General features: G+C 47.7%; 1 protein-coding gene across 1 annotated transcript in view; it reads left to right on the forward strand.

Annotated features, from left to right (window-relative positions):
* LOC109886615 (otogelin-like) overlaps positions 1–20,000 on the forward strand; it is a 146,547-nt gene that overhangs the window by 83,892 nt on the left and 42,655 nt on the right. Inside the window, 10 exon segments of the mRNA XM_031812411.1 lie at positions 3,274–3,381; positions 4,218–4,356; positions 6,198–6,332; positions 8,010–8,156; positions 8,702–8,821; positions 9,139–9,255; positions 13,198–13,354; positions 13,643–13,669; positions 13,941–14,108; positions 18,649–18,927. Of these exon segments, the coding sequence (XP_031668271.1) occupies positions 3,274–3,381; positions 4,218–4,356; positions 6,198–6,332; positions 8,010–8,156; positions 8,702–8,821; positions 9,139–9,255; positions 13,198–13,354; positions 13,643–13,669; positions 13,941–14,108; positions 18,649–18,927 (1,397 nt within the window).

Genomic DNA, 20,000 nt, shown 5'->3' on the forward strand with positions numbered 1-20,000 from the left:
CCCTCTGTCCTCATTATACAGGTATGCACAGTTATACACAAATAGATAAGGTTTAATTAAACGTGCGATAGAGAAAGATGAATTCATTGACTGAGATGTTTTTCAGGAGAGACTGAAAAACAGCTTCTATCTCAAGGCCATCAGACTGTTAAACAGCCACCACTAACATTGAGTGGCTACTGCCAACACACTGTCAATGCCACTGACTCTACTCCAGCCACTTTAATCATGGGAATTGATGGGAAATGATGTAAATATATCACTAGCCACTTTAAACAATGCTACCTTATATAATGTTACTTACCCTACATTATTCATCTCATATGCATACGTAGATACTGTACTCTATATCATCGACTGCATCCTTATGTAATACATGTATCACTAGCCACTTTAACTATGCCACTTGGTTTACATACTCATCTCATATGTATATACTGTACTCGATATCATCTACTGTATCTTGCCTATGCTGCTCTGTACCATCACTCATTCATATATCCTTATGTACATATTCTTTATCCCCTTACACTGTGTATAAGACAGTAGTTTTTTTGGAATTGTTAGTTAGATTACTTGTTCGTTATTACTGCATTGTCGGAACTAGAAGCACAAGCATTTCGCTACACTCGCATTAACATCTGCTAACCATGTGTATGTGACAAATAAATTTGATTTGATTTGATTTGAATTCCTAGCTACTGCACGCCAGCACAGTCAGACTGCAGTAGAGAAGGAGTTATTATGGAAGCTTTGATCAGGGTAATCGATCCAGCGGCTTGGCGGGCCGGTAAAGAAAGCTGTTAACACCACTTTATCTGCAGTGTAACTTTACACAGATGAACCTCTAGGTTTGTGGCCAGACCATTTAATGTGTCGCTTCATTGTCTACTGTCCCCAGCCTCTCCTCTCTCCTCTCTCTCTCTCTCCTCTCCCTCTCTCTCCCTCTCTCTCTCTCCTCTCCCCCTCTCTCTCTCTCTCTCTCTCTCTCTCTCTCTCTCTCTCTCTCTCTCTCTCCTCTCCTCTCCCTCTCTATCTCTCTCTCTCTCTCTCCTCTCCTCTCCCTCTCTATCTCTCTCTCTCTCTCTCTCTCTCTCTCTCTCTCCTCTCCTCTTCTCTCTCTCTCTCTCTCTCTCCTCTCCTCTCCCTCTCTATCTCTCTCTCTCCTCTCCCTCTCTGTCTGTCTCTCTCTCTCTCCCTCTCCTCTCTCTCCTCTCCTCTCCTCTCCTCTCCTCTCCTCTTCCTCTCCTCTCCTCTCCTCTTCCTCTCCTCTCCTCCTCTCCTCTCCTCTCCTCTCCTCTCCTCTCCTCTCCTCTCCTCTCCTCTCCTCTCCTCTCCTCTCCTCTCCTCTCCTCTCCTCTCCTCTCCTCTCCTCTCCTCTCCTCTCCTCTCCTCTCCTCTCCTCTCCTCTCCTCTCCTCTCCTCTCCTCTCCTCTCCTCTCCTCTCCTCTCTCTCTCTCTCTCTCTCTCTCTCTCTCTCTCTCCCCCTCCAGGGGATATAACTGTGACCCGTCGACGTGATATTACAAGATTTTTATCAGCCCTGTCGCTCTAACAGTGTGGAGACCCAATGGAACGGCCCGGACAAAGGCTGTTTCTCTCTATCTCTGAGAATCCTAATCGTCTGGTTTTCTCATGTAACGAGTGTTTCTCCTTTTCATCCAGAGTTTACCCCCCCCCCCCCCTTACCTTTTCTCATTTCCTGACTGTAGCGGTAGGTACTGGATCCAGACTGACTCTTGCGTTCCCTCTGTCGTTCAGTCCTCTTGGGCACAGAGTTGGGCAAAAGATCTGGGTTGAGAGATCAAATCAAATCAGACCTACCGTGAAATACTTACTTACAAGCCTTTAACCAACAGTGCAACAATGAAAAAGTAATGAAATAACAGTAACAAGACTGAATACAGGTGGTACCGGTACCGAGTCAATGTGGTACCGGTACCGAGTCAATGTGGAGGCTATATACAGGGGCTACCGGTACCGAGTCAATGTGGTACCGGTACTGAGTCAATGTGGTACCGGTACTGAGTCAATGTGGTACCGGTACCGAGTCAATGTGGTACCGGTACCGAGTCAATGTGGAGGCTATATACAGGGGCTACCGGTACCGAGTCAATGTGGAGGCTATATACAGGGTCTACCGGTACCGAGTCAATGTGGAGGCTATATACAGGGGCTACCGGTACCTAGTCAATGGAGGGTGGTGGAGGAAACCAACGGAGGGCGGTGGAGGAAACCAATGGAGGGGGGTGGGAGAAACCAATGGAGGGCGGTGGAGGAAACCAACGGAGGGCGGTGGAAGAAATCCAATGGAGGGCGGTGGGGGAAACCAATGGAGGGCGGTGGGGGAAACCAATGGAGGGCGGTGGGGGAAACCAATGGAGGGCGGTGGGGGAAACCAATGGAGGGCGGTGGGGGAAACCAATGGAGGGCGGTGGGGGAAACCAATTGAGGGCGGTGGGGGAAACCAATGGAGGGCGGTGGGGGAGTCAATGGAGGGCGGTGGGGGAAACCAATGGAGGGCGGTGGGGGAAACCAATGGAGGGCGGTGGGGGAAACCAATTGAGGGCGGTGGGGGAAACCAATGGAGGGCGGTGGGGGAAACCAATGGAGGGCGGTGGGGGAAACCAATGGAGGGCGGTGGGGGAAACCAAAGGAGGGCAGTGGGGGAAACCAATGGAGGGTGGTGGGGGAAACCAACGGAGGGCGGTGGGGGAAACCAACGGAGGGCGGTGGGGGAAACCAACGGAGGGCGGTGGGGGAAACCAACGGAGGGCGGTGGGGGAAACCAACGGAGGGCGGTGGGGGAAACCAATGGAGGGGGGTGGGGGAAACCAATGGAGGGCGGTGGGGGAAACCAATGGAGGGCGGTGGGGGAAACCAATGGAGGGCGGTGGGGGAAACCAATGGAGGGCGGTGGAGGAAACCAATGGAGGGCGGTGGGGGAAACCAATGGAGGGCGGTGGGGGAAACCAATGGAGGGCGGTGGGGGAAACCAATGGAGGGCGGTGGAGGAAACCAATGGAGGGCGGTGGGGGAAACCAATGGAGGGCGGTGGGGGAAACCAATGGAGGGCGGTGGAGGAGTCCATGTAAATCGTCCGGGTGGCGATGAACTTAGTAGAGTACCTGCACAGAGACACAGCATCTCCATGTGTGAAAAGGTAAAAAGCAAATTCAAACAAATGTAAGTTTCGTTCTACAAGTAGAGAAACAGATGAATTCTGAACTAAAGTGAATAAACGGGACAGCTGTGTTTGTGTGTGTTTCCCAGATTACTGAAACATGGCGATGAGTGTTTTGAGCCTGACGCCTGCCCCTGCCTCTGGAAGGGGAAAGAGTACTATCCAGGAGATAGAGTCACCTCCCCCTGTCATCAATGGTACGTTTAGAAACAACTCATACACCGACTTTTCCAGAGATTAAACTCTTCTCGACCCAAACAGGATATGTATCAAACGCCACACGTTTTTAGGAGAGAGTGGAACCTAATTATCTACAGTCATAAATTAGTGAATGGTTTTCAGATCATTTCCTGTACAGAAGTATGACACCGAGAGGTTTTGTTTCTTCTAAACACCCCTCTATATTCAACCCCTCATAAGATCGATCATATATACAGCTTTCATTTGCCATGACATTTCAAGTATCTGAGTCACTGACAAATTTGTTGACTCAGCACCTGGCAAAACCTGCCAATGTGTGGGCGAATTAAGACAAACTTTCGAGCAGCTAACAATTTTCCAGGATCCTTCCTGAGCTTTAGGTGATGAGTCTTGTATAGATTGTACCTACGGTGAGACTGTTCACCTGATATCCCATAACCCTTTATTATCTATCATAGAAAATCACCTCCCAGCTCTGGTTTACAGAGAGTCCTTGTATGAGGGCCGTTCATTCAACAGTCTCTCTCTCCCTGCCGAGTGAAACAGTGATCCCAGTCTGTCTCCTTTTCTTCTCTGCCATCCATTTAATCTTCTAGCAGTTAGCAAGAGAAGAGTAGAGATAAGGATCTGTATAATAGCACTATGAACGCTGGTGATTCAACATTTGGCAGTTGACGAGATCCCAACTTTTCGGACAGACGATAATCGCTGGGGGCCTCCCGAACAAAAGGCGTCCATTAGTTATGACAGAATGTGCTTTACATTAAGTGGTAGCAGTTTGCTGGCAGGTTGGTACTGAATCGTGATGGTTGACGCTGTGTGTCTCTTTCAGTGTCTGCCAGCATGGAACATTCCAGTGTGTGTTCCGTCCGTGTCCATCCATGTGCACGGCCTATGGGGACCGCCACTACAGGACCTTTGATGGTCTACTGTTTGACTACGTTGGAGTGTGTAAAGTCTACCTAGTAAAGGTATGATGTTTGACTATGTTAGAGTGTGTAAAGTCTACCTAGTAAAGGTATGATATTTGACTATGTTAGAGTGTGTAAAGTCTACCTAGTAAAGGTATGATATTTGACTACGTTAGAGTGTGTAGTCTACCTAGTAAAGGTATGATATTTGACTACATTAAAGTGTGTAGTCTACCTAGTAAAGGTATATTTGACTACGTTAGAGTGTGTAAAGTCTACCTAGTAAAGGTATGATATTTGACTACGTTAGAGTGTGTAAAGTCTACCTAGTAAAGGTATGATATTTGACTACGTTAGAGTGTGTAAAGTCTACCTAGTAAAGGTATGATATTTGACTACGTTAGAGTGTGTAAAGTCTACCTAGTAAAGGTATGATATTTGACTACGTTAGAGTGTGTAGTCTACCTAGTAAAGGTAGAATATTTGACTACATTAGAGTGTAAAGTCTACCTAGTAAAGGTATGATATTTGACTACGTTAGAGTGTGTAGTCTACCTAGTAAAGGTATGATATTTGACTACGTTGGAGTGTGTAGTCTACCTAGTAATGGTATGATATTTTACTATGTTAGAGTGTGTAGTCTACCTAGTAAAGGTATGATATTTAACTACGTTAGAGTGTGTAGTCTACCTAGTAAAGGTATGATATTTGACTACGTTAGAGTGTGTAGTCTACCTAGTAAAGGTATGATGTCTGACTACGTTAGAGTGTGTAGTCTACCTAGTAAAGGTATGATATTTGACTACGTTGGAGTGTGTAGTCTACCTAGTAATGGTATGATATTTTACTATGTTAGAGTGTGTAGTCTACCTAGTAAAGGTATGATATTTAACTACGTTAGAGTGTGTAGTCTACCTAGTAAAGGTATGATATTTGACTATGTTAGAGTGTGTAGTCTACCTAGTAAAGGTATGATATTTGACTATGTTGGAGTGTTTAGTCTACCTAGTAAAGGTATGATATTTGACTACGTTGGAGTGTGTAAAGTCTACCTAGTAAAGGTATGATATTTGACTACGTTAGAGTGTGTAGTCTACCTTGTAAAGGTATGATGTTTGACTATATTACAGTGTGTAGTCTACCTAGTAAAGGTATGATATTTGACTACGTTGGAGTGTGTAGTCTACCGAGTAAAGGTATGATGTTTGACTATGTTGGAGTGTGTAGTCTACCTTGTAAAGGTATGATATTTGACTACGTTAGGGTGTGTAAAGTCTACCTAGTAAAGGTATGATATTTGACTACGTTGGAGTGTGTAGTCTACCTAGTAAAGGTATGATATTTGACTACGTTGGAGTGTGTAGTCTACCTAGTAAAGGTATGATATTTAACTACGTTAGAGTGTGTAGTCTACCTAGTAAAGGTATGATATTTGACTACATTAGAGTGTGTAGTCTACCTAGTAAAGGTATGATATTTGACTACATTAGAGTGTGTAAAGTCTACCTAGTAAAGGTATGATATTTGACTACATTAGAGTGTGTAGTCTACCTAGTAAAGGTATGATATTTGACTACATTAGAGTGTGTAGTCTACCTAGTAAAGGTATGATATTTGACTACGTTGGTGTGTGTAAAGTCTACCTAGTAAAGGTACCAGAGTCACATTTCCAGTACTCAAGTTCATATATTTTTCCTCGTTATTTGATAATAAAATGGGATGACTAAATGTAATGCAAGAAATCTGTGAAAGTTAGATATCCGTGTATAGATGAAAGGATTGATGAATAGACTGGCTTAGGGTTTAAATACTCAATATACACATTTCGTAGTTTTCAGTAGCATCGTTCTGTCCTGGGTTAGCTTGCTATTTTCATGTTGTTTTTCCCATCCCACCTTCAGAGCAGTGCTGATCTGATGATGAGTGTGACGGCTGAGAACGTGGACTGTTACGACAGCGGCGTCATCTGCAGGAAATCTCTACTCATCAACATTGGTAGATCTTTCATTGCGTTCGACGACGACAGTGGCAAACCAGTAAGTGCATGCTCCTGTTCCTGTTCCTGCTCCTGTTCCTGCTCCTGCTCCTGCTCCTGCTCCTGCTCCTGCTCCTGCTCCTGCTCCTGCTCCTGCTTCTTCTCCTGCTCCTGCTCCTGCTCCTTCTCCTGCTCCTGCTCCTGCTCCTTCTCCTGCTTCTTCTCCTGCTCCTGCTCCTGCTCCTTCTCCTTCTCCTTCTCCTGCTCCTGCTCCTGCTCCTGCTCCTGCTCCTGCTCCTTCTCCTGCTTCTTCTCCTGCCCCTGCTCCTGCTCCTGCTCCTGCTCCTGCTCCTGCTCCTGCTCCTGCTCCTGCTCCTGCTCCTTCTCCTTCTCCTTCTCCTTCTCCTGCTCCTGCTCCTGCTCCTTCTCCTGCTCCTGCTCCTGCTCCTTCTCCTGCTTCTTCTCCTGCTCCTGCTCCTTCTCCTGCTCCTGCTCCTGCTCCTGCTCCTTCTCCTGCTTCTTCTCCTGCTCCTGCTCCTGCTCCTTCTCCTGCTCCTGCTCCTGCTCCTGCTCCTTCTCCTGCTTCTTCTCCTGCTCCTGCCCCTGCTCCTGCTCCTTCTCCTTCTCCTTCTCCTTCCCCTTCTCCTTCTCCTTCTCCTGCTCCTGCTCCTTCTCCTGCTCCTGCTCCTGCTCCTGCTCCTGCTCCTGCTCCTGCTCCTGCTCCTTCTCCTGCTTCTTCTCCTGCTCCTGCTCCTTCTCCTGCTCCTGCTCCTGCTCCTTCTCCTGCTCCTGCTCCTTCTCCTGCTCCTGCTCCTGCTCCTGCTCCTGCTCCTGCTCCTGCTCCTTCTCCTGCTTCTTCTCCTGCTCCTGCTCCTGCTCCTGCTCCTGCTCCTTCTCCTTCTCCTTCTCCTGCTCCTGCTCCTGCTCCTGCTCCTGCTCCTGCTCCTGCTCCTGCTCCTGCTCCTGCTCCTGCTCCTGCTCCTTCTCCTGCTTCTTCTCCTGCTCCTGCTCCTGCTCCTTCTCCTGCTTCTTCTCCTGCTCCTGCTCCTGCTCCTGCTCCTTCTCCTGCTCCTGCTCCTGCTCCTGCTCCTGCTCCTGCTCCTTCTCTCTCTCTTATAACACCTACAGTGTTATAAGAAATGTTTGATGAAAACATTACAGAGAGAAACTACCCTTAACCCCTTAACCCCTGACCCCTGACCCCTGACCCCTCGGACCCAATGAATATCACATTACTATTCTCACACCTTACCAATTATGGCACAAATGTCACCTATTTAAGACTACCTTATTCATGATCCCTGCCCTCTTCCCTGTCCTCCAGCTTGTCCTTTTCCCTGTCCTCCATCTTCACCTCTTGCCTGTCCTCCATCTTGTCCTCTTCCCTGTCCTCCATCTTGTCCTCTTCCCTGTCCTCCATCTTGTCCTCTTCCCTGTCCTCCTCCCTGTCCTCCTCCCTGTCCTCGTCCTTGACCTCTGCCTTGTCCTCTTTCCTGTCATCTTCCCTGTCCTCTTCTCCCTCCTCTAACTTGTCCTCTTCCCTGTCCTCTTCCCTGTCCTCTCGGCTGTCCTCTGTCTTGTCCTCTGTCCTTAATTAACAATAAACCATAAATAAATTAGGTAAAACAATCACAGGGGGGCACTAACCCCGACCCCCCCCTGGCTCATCTCAACCTGTTCATCATTATTGATCTAATTCCTGTCCATTGTCCTGTTTCCTGTCCTCCACCCTGTGTAGAACCCGTCCAGTGTGATCGACTGGAGGCAGGAGGTGTTCATATGGAGCGCTGGGCTCTTCACCGTGGTCCACGTTCCAGAGGAGGACCTGACCGTGCTCTGGGATCGCAAGACCACGGTCCACATCCAGGCTGGACCACGCTGGCAGGTCAGGCACCATGGGTTGTTGGTGTTCCACATTCCCTACCCTAGAATAACATGGGCCCTGTCATTCAAAAGCAGCTGCTGTCTCCTATAGCAGTCTTTCTCAACCCAGTCCTCTGGACCCTCAAATCCATCACACCTTATTCAACAAATCAACTAATCACCAAGCCCTTGATTAGCATCATCAGGTCACCAAGCCCTTGATTAGCACCATCAGGTCACCAAGCTCTTGATTACCACCATTAGGTCACCAAGCCCTTGATTAGCACCATCAGGTCACAAACCCCTTAATTAGCACCATCAGGTCACCAACCCCTTGATTAGCACCATCAGGTCACCAAGCCCTTGATTAACACCATCAGGTCACCAAGCCCTTGATTAGCACCATCAGGTCACCAACCCCTTGATTAGCAACATCAGGTCACCAACCCCTTGATTAGCACCATCAGGTCACCAAGCCCTTGATTAGCACCATCAGGTTACCAAGCCCTTCCTTATTACTACACAGAGCTGTGATTGGTGTCATATTCATGTGAATACTGTGTTCAGGGCAAGCTGAGCGGTCTGTGTGGGAACTTTGACCTGAGGACGGTCAATGAGATGAGGACACCAGAGAACATAGACTCTGCCACGCCTCAGGAGTTTGGCAACAGCTGGACGGCAGCTGAGGCAAGTTTCAAAACCCCCACGGTCTATTCTCAGTGGATAGTGTGTGTGTATTAGTCTGTGTGTGTGTGTGTGTGTGTGTGTGTGTGTGTGTGTGCGTCAGTGGAGGCTGGTGGGGGGAGCAATAGGAGGACGGGCTCATTTTAATGGTTGGAGTGAAATAATAACCCCCACGGTCTATTCTCAGTGGATAGTGTGTGTGTATTAGTATGTGTGTGTGTGTGTGTGTGTGTGTGTGTGTGTGTGTGTATGTGCGTGTGTTCATACATGATACAGGTGTCTATTGTCAGTCATCTAACGTTAGATATGTGTGTGTCCAGTGTGTTAACAGCCCAGACATCAGACACCCCTGCAGTCTGAACCCCCTGAGGGAGCCGTTCTCCAAGAGGCAGTGTGGAGTCCTGCTCAGCGAGGTCTTCCTGGTCTGCCACCCGGTGGTGAGTATGGAGTATGACAGCCAGCAGCTCAACCAATGGAGGGAAGGTTGTGTTGCGAGTGTGCGAGAGTTGGTATGCATACGCATGTGGATATCTGTTTCTGGATGTGTGTGTGTGTGTGTGTGTGTGTGTGTTTACGTCTGTGTGTGTGTGTGTGTGTGTGTGTGTGTTTACGTCTGTGTGTGTGTGTGTGTGTGTGTGTGTGTGTGTGTGTGTGTGCAGAAGAGCATGTGTATGTCTATACTGTGACATGCAGTTTCTCCCTCTACTGTTTCAGCTGTCTGTGTTGATGAGTGCTGGGGGAGTGGTGTGTGAGGGGGGGGGGGGGGGGGGGCGGGTTGGTTCTGGTTATTTGAGTCACCTCCCACCTGACTCACTGTAAAGCACAGACATTAATCAGGATCTTACTGTCTTACTGTAGGCTGTCTCACAGATCTCTGTGTGGGTTGATGTTACTGTGGCTGTTAGTATTACTGGGGCTTCTCTCAAGCCTGACATACACATTACATAACCCCCTATCCTCTGTCAGCTGGTATGCTGTCCTATCTCTTCTCCACATTACATAACCCCCTATCCTCTGTCAGCTGGTCTGCTGTCCTATCTCTTCTCCACATTACATAACCCCCTATCCTCTGTCAGCTGGTCTGCTGTCCTATCTCTTCTCCACATTACATAACCCCCTATCCTCTGTCAGCTGGTCTGCTGTCCTATCTCTTCTCCACATTACATAACCCCCTATCCTCTGTCAGCTGGTCTGCTGTCCTATCTCTTCTCCACATTACATAACCCCTATCCTCTATCAGCTGGTCTGCTGTCCTATCTCTTCTCCACATATTTACCTTCTTACTAAAGTTGTGATTCTAATCACTGTTGTTATTCTGTCATTAAAAGTACTTTTTAGATGATCTTGAGTCAAATCAATAACTCATCAGATATCAGTATATCAGGCTGTGTGTTATATCAGGCTGTGTGTTATATCAGGCTGTTAGTTATATCAGGCCGTTAGTTATATCAGACTGTGTGTTGTATCAGGCTGTGTGTTATATCAGACTGTGTGTTGTATCAGGCTGTGTGTTGTATCAGGCTGTGTGTTGTATCAGGCTGTGTGTTATATCAGACTGTGTGTTGTATCAGGCTGTGTGTTGTATCAGGCTGTGTGTTGTATCAGGCTGTGTGTTATATCAGGCTGTGTGTTATATCAGGCTGTTAGTTATATCAGGCCGTTAGTTATATCAGACTGTGTGTTGTATCAGGCTGTGTGTTATATCAGACTGTGTGTTGTATCAGGCTGTGTGTTGTATCAGGCTGTGTGTTGTATCAGGCTGTGTGTTATATCAGACTGTGTGTTATATCAGACTGTGTGTTGTATCAGGCTGTGTGTTGTATCAGACTGTGTGTTGTATCAGGCTGTGTGTTATATCAGACTGTGTGTTGTATCAGACTGTGTGTTGTATCAGGCTGTGTGTTATATCAGACTGTGTGTTGTATCAGGCTGTGTGTTGTATCAGGCTGTGTGTTGTATCAGGCTGTGTGTTATATCAGGCTGTGTGTTATATCAGGCTGTTAGTTATATCAGGCCGTTAGTTATATCAGACTGTGTGTTGTATCAGGCTGTGTGTTATATCAGACTGTGTGTTGTATCAGGCTGTGTGTTGTATCAGGCTGTGTGTTGTATCAGGCTGTGTGTTATATCAGACTGTGTGTTGTATCAGGCTGTTAGTTATATCAGGCTGTTAGTTATATCAGGCTGTGTGTTATATCAGACTGTGTGTTGTATCAGGCTGTGTGTTGTATCAGGCTGTGTGTTATATCAGACTGTGTGTTATATCAGACTGTGTGTTGTATCAGGCTGTGTGTTGTATCAGACTGTGTGTTGTATCAGGCTGTGTGTTATATCAGACTGTGTGTTGTATCAGACTGTGTGTTGTATCAGGCTGTGTGTTATATCAGACTGTGTGTTGTATCAGGCTGTGTGTTGTATCAGGCTGTGTGTTGTATCAGGCTGTGTGTTATATCAGGCTGTGTGTTATATCAGGCTGTTAGTTATATCAGGCCGTTAGTTATATCAGACTGTGTGTTGTATCAGGCTGTGTGTTATATCAGACTGTGTGTTGTATCAGGCTGTGTGTTGTATCAGGCTGTGTGTTGTATCAGGCTGTGTGTTATATCAGACTGTGTGTTGTATCAGGCTGTTAGTTATATCAGGCTGTTAGTTATATCAGGCTGTGTGTTATATCAGACTGTGTGTTGTATCAGGCTGTTAGTTATATCAGGCTGTGTGTTGTATCAGGCTGTGTGTTATATCAGACTGTGTGTTGTATCAGGCTGTTAGTTATATCAGACTGTGTGTTGTATCAGGCTGTGTGTTATATCAGACTGTGTGTTATATCAGGCTGTGTGTTATATCAGACTGTGTGTTGTATCAGGCTGTTAGTTATATCAGGCTGTTAGTTATATCAGGCTGTGTGTTGTATCAGGCTGTTAGTTATATCAGACTGTGTGTTGTATCAGGCTGTGTGTTATATCAAGCTGTGTGTTGTATCAGGCTGTGTGTTGTATCAGGCTGTGTGTTATATCAAGCTGTGTGTTGTATCAGGCTGTTAGTTATATCAGGCTGCTTGTTATATCAGGCTGTGTGTTGTATCAGGCTGTGTGTTGTATCAGGCTGTGTGTTGTATCAGGCTGTGTGTTATATCAGGCTGTGTGTTGTATCAAGCTGTGTGTTATATCAGGCCGTTAGTTATATCAGGCCGTTAGTTATATCAGGCTGTTTGTTATATCAGGCTGTGTGTTATATCAGGCTGTGTGTTGTATCAGGCTGTGTGTTATATCAGGCTGTTTGTTATATCAGCCTGTTAGTTATATCAGGCCGTTAGTTATATCAGGCTGTGTGTTGTATCAGGCTGTGTGTTGTATCAGTCTGTTAGTTATATCAGGCCGTTAGTTATATCAGGCTGTGTGTTATATCAGGCTGTGTGTTATATCAGGCTGTGTGTTATATCAGGCTGTGTGTTATATCAGGCTGTTAGTTATATCAGGCTGTTAGTTATATCAGGCTGTGTGTTGTATCAGGCTGTGTGTTGTATCAGGCCGTTAGTTATATCAGGCTGTGTGTTATATCAAGCTGTGTGTTGTATCAGGCTGTGTGTTGTATCAGGCCGTTAGTTATATCAGGCTGTGTGTTATATCAGGCCGTTAGTTATATCAGGCTGTGTGTTGTATCAGGCTGTGTGTTATATCAGGCTGTTAGTTATATCAGGCTGTGTGTTGTATCAGGCTGTGTGTTGTATCAGGCTGTTAGTTATATCAGGCTGTTAGTTATATCAGGCTGTGTGTTATATCAGGCTGTGTGTTATATCAGGCTGTTAGTTATATCAGGCTAGGTGTTATATCAGGCTGTTAGTTATATCAGGCTGCTTGTTATATCAGGCTGTGTGTTATATCAAGCTGTGTGTTGTATCAGGCTGTGTGTTATATCAGGCTGTGTGTTGTATCAGGCTGTGTGTTGTATCAGGCTGTTAGTTATATCAGGCTGTGTGTTGTATCAGGCTGTTAGTTATATCAGGCTGTGTGTTATATCAGGCTGTGTGTTGTATCAGGCTGTGTGTTGTATCAGGCTGTGTGTTATATCAGGCTGTGTGTTGTATCAGGCTGTTAGTTATATCAGGCTGTGTGTTGTATCAGGCTGTGTGTTGTATCAGGCTGTGTGTTATATCAGGCTGTGTGTTATATCAGGCTGTGTGTTGTATCAGGCTGTTAGTTATATCAGACTGTGTGTTGTATCAGGCTGTGTGCTGTATCAGGCTGTGTGTTATATCAGGCTGTGTGTTATATCAGGCTGTGTGTTGTATCAGGCTGTTAGTTATATCAGGCTGTTACTACCATATCCTTATGCTAGTGGACAACAGTCTTAAAGGTTCCTTCCTGTCTCCCCCTGTCCAGGTGGACGTGACATGGTTCTATATGAACTGCCTGGCTGATACGTGCGGCTGTAGTCGCGGTGGAGACTGTGAGTGTTTCTGTACCAGCGTGGCAGCCTACGCCCACCGATGCTGTCACCAGGGTGTCACCGTGGACTGGCGATCCCCGTCGATCTGCCGTAAGTCTGCGGCTATGAGCGGGCAATGAGAGGCCAACGGGCAGGCACCGGGCACACTACCCATTCAATGGGGTGGTATGGGAGTGTGTGGGACCATCTGAAATGGCACTCTGTTTTCAGGCAAATGCCCCTGAACAAGGCAGTTAACCCACTGTTCCTAGGCCGTCATTGAAAATAAGAATTTGTTCTTAACTGACTTGCCTAGTTAAATAAAGGTAAATAAAATATGTAATTAACTACGGTTTATGATTTCATTCCACTAACGACTCTTTCTGTTTGTCCTTTCAGCCTACGATTGTGAATACTACAACAAAGGTACACACATCATCTTATCTCAAACTCTTCCTATTTGTCAAAATAAAAATCTACTTTCTCCAAGAATCAAATCAATGACTGAACCTCGGAAGTTTATTGTGCATTGTCCTTAGAATTTGCTACAAACATTTCATCATGATCAATGTGTAAGGCACTTCATTGTTTAACCACATGGGGGCAGAGTGTCTGCACAGTTCTGGGGCCCCATTGTCGATGTCAGCCATACAGCGAAGGATTCCTCATAACAGTGTTCCTCTCCTCTGTCTTGTAGTTCTGGGTAAAGGCCCCTACAGGCTGGTGACCTACAGGGAGAGGGACACGGTGCTGGCAGCCAACAGGTCCAGTGGGACAGTGTTCCCTAAGAAAGGAGAACCTGCTGCGGCTGGCTTCCTGTCCCTCTTCATGATGACCCCTGGGCTCAGCAGAGCGCGTCCGCATGGTGAGCAGCGTCACTGCCAGGCCTCGTCACACCAGTCTAATGCAATGGCCATGTCCGTCCTCGTCACACCAGTCTAATGCAATGGTCATGTCCGTCCTCGTCACACCAGTCTAATGCAATGGTCATTTCCATGTCCGTCCTCGTCACACCAGTCTAATGCAATGGCCATTTCCATGTCCGTCCTCCTCACACCAGTCTAATGCAATGGCCATTTCCATGTCCGTCCTCGTCACACCAGTCTAATGTAATGGCCATTTCCATGTCCGTCCTCATCACACCAGTCTAATGTAATGGCCATTTCCATGTCCGTCCTCATCACACCAGTCTAATGCAATGGCCATTTCCATGTCCGTCCTCATCACACCAGTCTAATGCAATGGCCATTTCCATGTCCGTCCTCGTCACACCAGTCTAATGCAATGGCCATTTCCATGTCCGTCCTCGTCACACCAGTCTAATGCAATGGCCATCTCCATGTCCGTCCTCGTCACACCAGTCTAATGCAATGGCCATCTCCATGTCCGTCCTCGTCACACCAGTCTAATGCAATGGCCATTTCCATGTCCGTCCTCGTCACACCAGTCTAACGCAATGGCCATTTCCATGTCCGTCCTCGTCACACCAGTCTAATGCAATGGCCATTTCCATGTCCGTCCTCGTCACACCACTCTAATGCAATGGCCATTTCCATGTCCGTCCTCGTCACACCAGTCTAATGCAATGGCCATTTCCATGTCCGTCCTCATCACACCAGTCTAATGTAATGGCCATTTCCATGTCCGTCCTCATCACACCAGTCTAATGCAATGGCCATTTCCATGTCCGTCCTCATCACACCAGTCTAATGCAATGGCCATTTCCATGTCCGTCCTCGTCACACCAGTCTAATGCAATGGCCATTTCCATGTCCGTCCTCGTCACACCAGTCTAATGCAATGGCCATCTCCATGTCCGTCCTCGTCACACCAGTCTAATGCAATGGCCATCTCCATGTCCGTCCTCGTCACACCAGTCTAATGCAATGGCCATTTCCATGTCCGTCCTCGTCACACCAGTCTAATGCAATGGCCATTTCCATGTCCGTCCTCGTCACACCAGTCTAATGCAATGGCCATTTCCATGTCCGTCCTCGTCACACCACTCTAATGCAATGGCCATTTCCATGTCCGTCCTCGTCACACCAGTCTAATGCAATGGCCATTTCCATGTCCGTCCTCGTCACACCAGTCTAATGCAATGGCCATCTCCTTGTCCGTCCTCGTCACACCAGTCTAATGCAATGGCCATTTCCTTGTCCGTCCTCGTCACACCAGTCTAATGCAATGGCCATCTCCATGTCCGTCCTCGTCACACCAGTCTAATGCAATGGCCATTTCCATGTCCGTCCTCGTCACACCAGTCTAATGCAATGGCCATTTCCATGTCCGTCCTCGTCACACCAGTCTAATGCAATGGCCATCTCCATGTCCGTCCTCGTCACACCAGTCTAATGAAATGGCCATCTCCATGTCCGTCCTCGTCACACCAGTCTAATGCAATGGCCATCTCCATGTCCGTCCTCGTCACACCAGTCTAATGCAATGGCCATTTCCATGTCCGTCCTCGTCACACCAGTCTAATGCAATGGCCATTTCCATGTCCGTCCTCGTCACACCAGTCTATTGCAATGGCCATTTCCATGTCCGTCCTCATCACACCAGTCTAATGCAATGGCCATCTCCATGTCCGTCCTCGTCACACCAGTCTAATGCAATGGCCATTTCCATGTCCGTCCTCGTCACACCAGTCTAATGCAATGGCCATTTCAATGTCCGTCCTCGTCACACCAGTCTAATGCAATGGCCATCTCCATGTCCGTCCTCGTCACACCAGTCTAATGCAATGGCCATTTCCTTGTCCGTCGTCGTCACACCAGTCTAATGCAATGGTCATTTCCATGTCCGTCGTCGTCACACCAATCTAATGCAATGGTCATTTCCATGTCCGTCCTCGTCACACCAGTCTAATGCAATGGCCATCTCCATGTCCGTCCTCGTCACACCAGTCTAATGTAATGGCCATCTCCATGTCCGTCCTCGTCACACCAGTCTAATGTAATGGCCATCTCCATGTCCGTCCTCGTCACACCAGTCTAATGCAATGGCCATCTCCATGTCCGTCCTCGTCACACCAGTCTAATGTAATGGCCATCTCCATGTCCGTCCTCGTCACACCAGTCTAATGCAATGGCCATCTCCATGTCCGTCCTCGTCACACCAGTCTAATGCAATGGCCATCTCCATGTCCGTCCTCGTCACACCAGTCTAATGTAATGGCCATCTCCATGTCCGTCCTCGTCACACCAGTCTAATGCAATGGCCATCTCCATGTCCGTCCTCGTCACACCAGTCTAATGCAATGGCCATCTCCATGTCCGTCCTCGTCACACCAGTCTAATGTAATGGCCATCTCCATGTCCGTCCTCGTCACACCAGTCTAATGCAATGGCCATCTCCATGTCCGTCCTCGTCACACCAGTCTAATGTAATGGCCATCTCCATGTCCGTCCTCGTCACACCAGTCTAATGCAATGGCCATTTCCATGTCCGTCCTCGTCACACCAGTCTAATGCAATGGCCATCTCCATGTCCGGCCTCGTCACACCAGTCTAATGTAATGGCCATCTCCATGTCCGTCCTCGTCACACCAGTCTAATGTAATGGCCATCTCCATGTCTGTCCTCGTCACACCAGTCTAATGCAATGGCCATCTCCATGTCCGTCCTCGTCACACCAGTCTAATGTAATGGCCATCTCCATGTCCGTCCTCGTCACACCAGTCTAATGCTATGGCCATCTCCATGTCCGTCCTCGTCACACCAGTCTAATGTAATGGCCATCTCCATGTCCGTCCCCGTCACACCAGTCTAATACAATGGCCATTTCCATGTCCGTCCTCGTCACACCAGTCTAATGCAATGGCCATCTCCATGTCCGTCCTCGTCACACCAGTCTAATGTAATGGCCGTCTCCATGTCCGTCCTCGTCACATCAGTCTAATGTAATGGCCATCTCCATGTCCGTCCTCGTCACACCAGTCTAATGCAATGGCCATCTCCATGTCCGTCCTCGTCACACCAGTCTAATGTAATGGCCATCTCCATGTCCGTCCCCGTCACACCAGTCTAATACAATGGCCATTTCCATGTCCGTCCTCGTCACACCAGTCTAATGCAATGGCCATCTCCATGTCCGTCCTCGTCACACCAGTCTAATGTAATGGCCGTCTCCATGTCCGTCCTCGTCACATCAGTCTAATGTAATGGCCATCTCCATGTCCGTCCTCGTCACACCAGTCTAATGCAATGGCCATCTCCATGTCCGTCCTCGTCACACCAGTCTAATGTAATGGCCATTTCCATGTCCGTCCTCGTCACACCAGTCTAATGCAATGGCCATGTCCGTCCTCGTCACACCAGTCTAATGCAATGGCCATGTCCGTCCTCGTCACACCAGTCTAATGCAATGGCCATGTCCGTCCTCGTCACACCAGTCTAATGCAATGGCCATTTCCATGTCCGTCCTCGTCACACCAGTCTAATGTAATGGCCATCTCCATGTCCGTCCTCGTCACACCAGTCTAATGCAATGGCCATTTCCATGTCCGTCCTCGTCACACCAGTCTAATGCAATGGCCATTTCCATGTCCGTCCTCGTCACACCAGTGTAATGCAATGGCCATTTCCATGTCCGTCCTCATCACACCAGTCTAATGCAATGGCCATTTCCATGTCCGTCCTCATCACACCAGTCTAATGCAATGGCCATCTCCATGTCCGTCCTCATTTTACTACTTCCTCCTCCATAAATAACACTTTCTAACACTCTGCATTCCTAGACTTCCTCCTACTCCAACGTCCATTCAGTAAAAAGTATTCCAGTCCCTGATCAGTCCCTGTCCATTCCCTATCCACTGTTCTAATGAAGTCTTCCAGTCCCTGTCCACTAGTCTAATGAAGTCTTCCAGTCTCTATCCAGTCTCTATCCACTGGTCTAATGAAGTCTTCCAGTCCCTGTTCAGTCCCTATCCAGTCCCTATCCAGTCCCTATCCAGTCCTTATCCACTGGTCTAATGAAGTCTTCCAGTCCCTGTCCTCTGGTCCAATGAAGTCTTCCAGTCCCTATCCAGTCCCTGTCCACTGGTCTAATGAAGTCTTAGACTGTTAGCCTAGACTGTTTTAGCTAGGCTAGACTGTTTTAGCTAGCCTAGACTGTTTTAGCTAGGCTAGACTGTTTTAGCTAGGCTAGACTGTTTTAGCTAGCCTAGACTGTTTTAGCTAGCCTAGACTGTTTTAGCTAGGCTAGACTGTTTTAGCCAGCCTAAACTTTTTTTATCTAGCCTAGTGTTCTACATTTATCTGAGCACTAAGGTGCTAGCCTGACCTGGGTCACATACGGTACCCAGGCGTAAAGAGCTCAAATCGTTGTTTTTTTACCTTTATTTAACCAGAAAAGACCCTTGATGTTGAGATTCCTAAATGGGTGATACACTTTTCCTCTAGACACGTCCCTGGTGTCGTTCGAGGCGTCCGATCGGCCCAACTACTTCCTGGCTGTGGACAGCAGCGGCCATCTCACACTGACCAAGTGGGAGGAGAGTGAAGCATTCTGGGCCGCGGCTACCTTCACGCTGCACCATGACACCTGGATCCAGGGTTATGATTCTCTGGAGGCTTTGGCCAGACCGGGATTCTTCCTCCACTACATGCTGTCCTGGATTCACCTCATGAAGTACAAACACACCGACGGATTCCGCAAAGCCACGCTCTTCAAACTGACAGGTACGTGGGATGGGCTGGAGGTCTGGGAAGGTTTACATGGGAAGGGAAAGAAAGAGCTATGTCAATGAAAAGTTAAAGTTTTCTTGTCGAATGAGATTCCATTTATACCATCTATTTTGATATGATATATTTTTTAAATTAAAACTGCCACTTGTGACCATTTAATGGTCTTCTTATGGTCTTCTAGCTTTTGGTCAAACTCCTCGAGCTTTTGCCATGTTATGCTTGTCCCCTCCGATGCAACCCAATACTTACTGTATGTATCAGAGATGGTTGACAGCTGAGGTTCATAGACAAAGACTTTGTAGTTTAGGCTACTAACCCCCTGGTCTAACCTCCTGCTGCAGCCCCTCCACCCTGCCAACCCCCTAACCATGGCCCCACCAGCGTGCGTACTCGGTTTGTAAACACACCCATTTAGCCCGTTAATGGGCTCTTTGTGAGGGCAGCCATGTTTTGCACTGTAATGACAAGCCCTCTGCAGCTGTCGCCCGGCACACTCCCACCTCGCAGCAGAACGACAGATTTTGTCATTGGCGAGTGGCGAGTGGCTGATGTGTGCCTTTAATCGCAGACATGTTGAGATATGGAGGGATGGAAGGGCGGCGTGCTAGGTCAGCGTCAGACCAGGCCCCCCCAGATCAGGGTCCCCAAAGGCACCATGGATGTTCCAAAACAAAAACCGACCAGCCCTTCCAGTATACGGCTTCCAGAGAAGGAGCTTTGCCCTGGCTAATGCCCAGGGTCGGAGTCTTTGACTGGGGGGAAGAGAGAACAGAGAGGGGGTGGTCAGACACTAGGCAGGGGTGGTTTTTATTTGATCCAAGAAACAACTTCACCATTTGGAGAGTATTTCTGTTCATAATCTAGTAAAGTGATTTGTGAATCATAGTTCAGGTCCAAATGTATGTTAGAGTTAGTGAGGTCTAGAGAGTCCTGCTCTCTTTCTGTCTCCACAGTTTGCTGCTCCTGATGCAGGCTGGGGAATTACTGGGGCTAAAAATATGTCAGCCATTTGTTTTAGGAGCATAGCAGAGTCCACACAGGCTGGCAGAAACAGATAGGGTTACTCT

Source organism: Oncorhynchus kisutch, unplaced genomic scaffold, assembly GCF_002021735.2.
Source record: "Oncorhynchus kisutch isolate 150728-3 unplaced genomic scaffold, Okis_V2 Okis03b-Okis08b_hom, whole genome shotgun sequence".
Classification (NCBI taxonomy): domain Eukaryota; kingdom Metazoa; phylum Chordata; class Actinopteri; order Salmoniformes; family Salmonidae; genus Oncorhynchus; species Oncorhynchus kisutch.